The sequence below is a fragment of the Rutidosis leptorrhynchoides genome, chromosome 11, assembly GCF_046630445.1.
Source record: "Rutidosis leptorrhynchoides isolate AG116_Rl617_1_P2 chromosome 11, CSIRO_AGI_Rlap_v1, whole genome shotgun sequence".
NCBI lineage: Eukaryota > Viridiplantae > Streptophyta > Magnoliopsida > Asterales > Asteraceae > Rutidosis > Rutidosis leptorrhynchoides.
In genome coordinates this window covers 275,615,587-275,616,743 of record NC_092343.1, presented here as the reverse complement: position 1 = coordinate 275,616,743, position 1,157 = coordinate 275,615,587, and the positions used below count along the sequence as shown (strand labels likewise).

Sequence of the window (1,157 nt, the reverse complement as noted above, 5' to 3'; positions counted from 1 at the left end):
TACTATTGGTAGCATGTCAATATTTGTATTTCATATATATACTATTTTAGGATATATATATACATATATATATATATATATATATATATATATATATATCTTAAAATAGTGGATTCTTGTCAGCTAAGTCAAAGGTAGAAACCGTGTATGTAACCGGATATATAATACCCATCATGATCAATGAAAAAATCAAGAATCATTAACTATCATGGTATCAACCTGATATCTTACGATCCATTCCTAAATCTTCTTCTTTTACATCGACGGATTCCCCTTCTTTCTTAAATACAATGGCAGAATCGGTCAACTTCCATCATGCAATCACAGTTACCAACATCAAAAGCACTATTCCCGAAAATTTTGACATGGACACCAACAAATATCTTTCATGGGTAACCTTATTCAAAACTCACTCTGGAGCCTATCAAGTACGCGATTATATCATATCTAAAACAGCAACCACTGATTCATCATCTACTACCGTAACCAATTCTTCCACTCAACCTGTAAGCAAAGATTTATGGGATCGATTGGACACGTTCGTCCTCCAATGGATCTCCGGGACTATCTCGATTGATATGTTGGGCAACATCCTCAAACCTGACCAAACCGCTCTTGATGTGTGGAATCGCGTCAAATTCATCTTTGAAGACAACAAAAACTCTCGTGCAGTTTACTTACGCCACAAGTTTACAAACATACGTCTTGATAACTATCCGAATGTCATTGCTTATTGCAAAGTGTAACGACCCTGAAATTTCCAACGTTTATTTATTAATAATTATTATTATTAATACGTATGATTAAACGAATGTATGTTATTACATTTACATGTTGCCATGACTAAACGTACTTAACTTTAATTGCCGGAAACGTCTTTGTGACACCCGAGACTTACACGAATAATATAGATATTATTTACATTCATGATTAGTTTTATTAATCATTTTAATTAACTATGGTAATTAGTTAGTTACATGGGCTTTAATTGGATTCATTTGTTAATTACACACAACTTGGGCTTTTAATTGAACATGGGCTTATAAGCTCACCCTATCTTTTAAATGGACTTAATTAGCCCATAAGACTTGTAAGTATTACTTGTATATGGCAACTAGTTAGTTAAGGAGATAAGAATCTAGTTCACTCATAATCCC

General features: G+C 33.0%; 1 protein-coding gene across 1 annotated transcript; it reads left to right on the top strand.

The window, feature by feature from the left end:
• Window positions 1-290: 290 nt before the first annotated feature.
• Window positions 291-746, top strand: LOC139875535 (uncharacterized). Its single transcript, XM_071862870.1, has one exon. The coding sequence runs from the start codon at window positions 291-293 to the stop codon at window positions 744-746; it is 456 nt and encodes a 151-aa protein (XP_071718971.1).
• The last annotated feature ends 411 nt before the right edge of the window (window positions 747-1,157 follow it).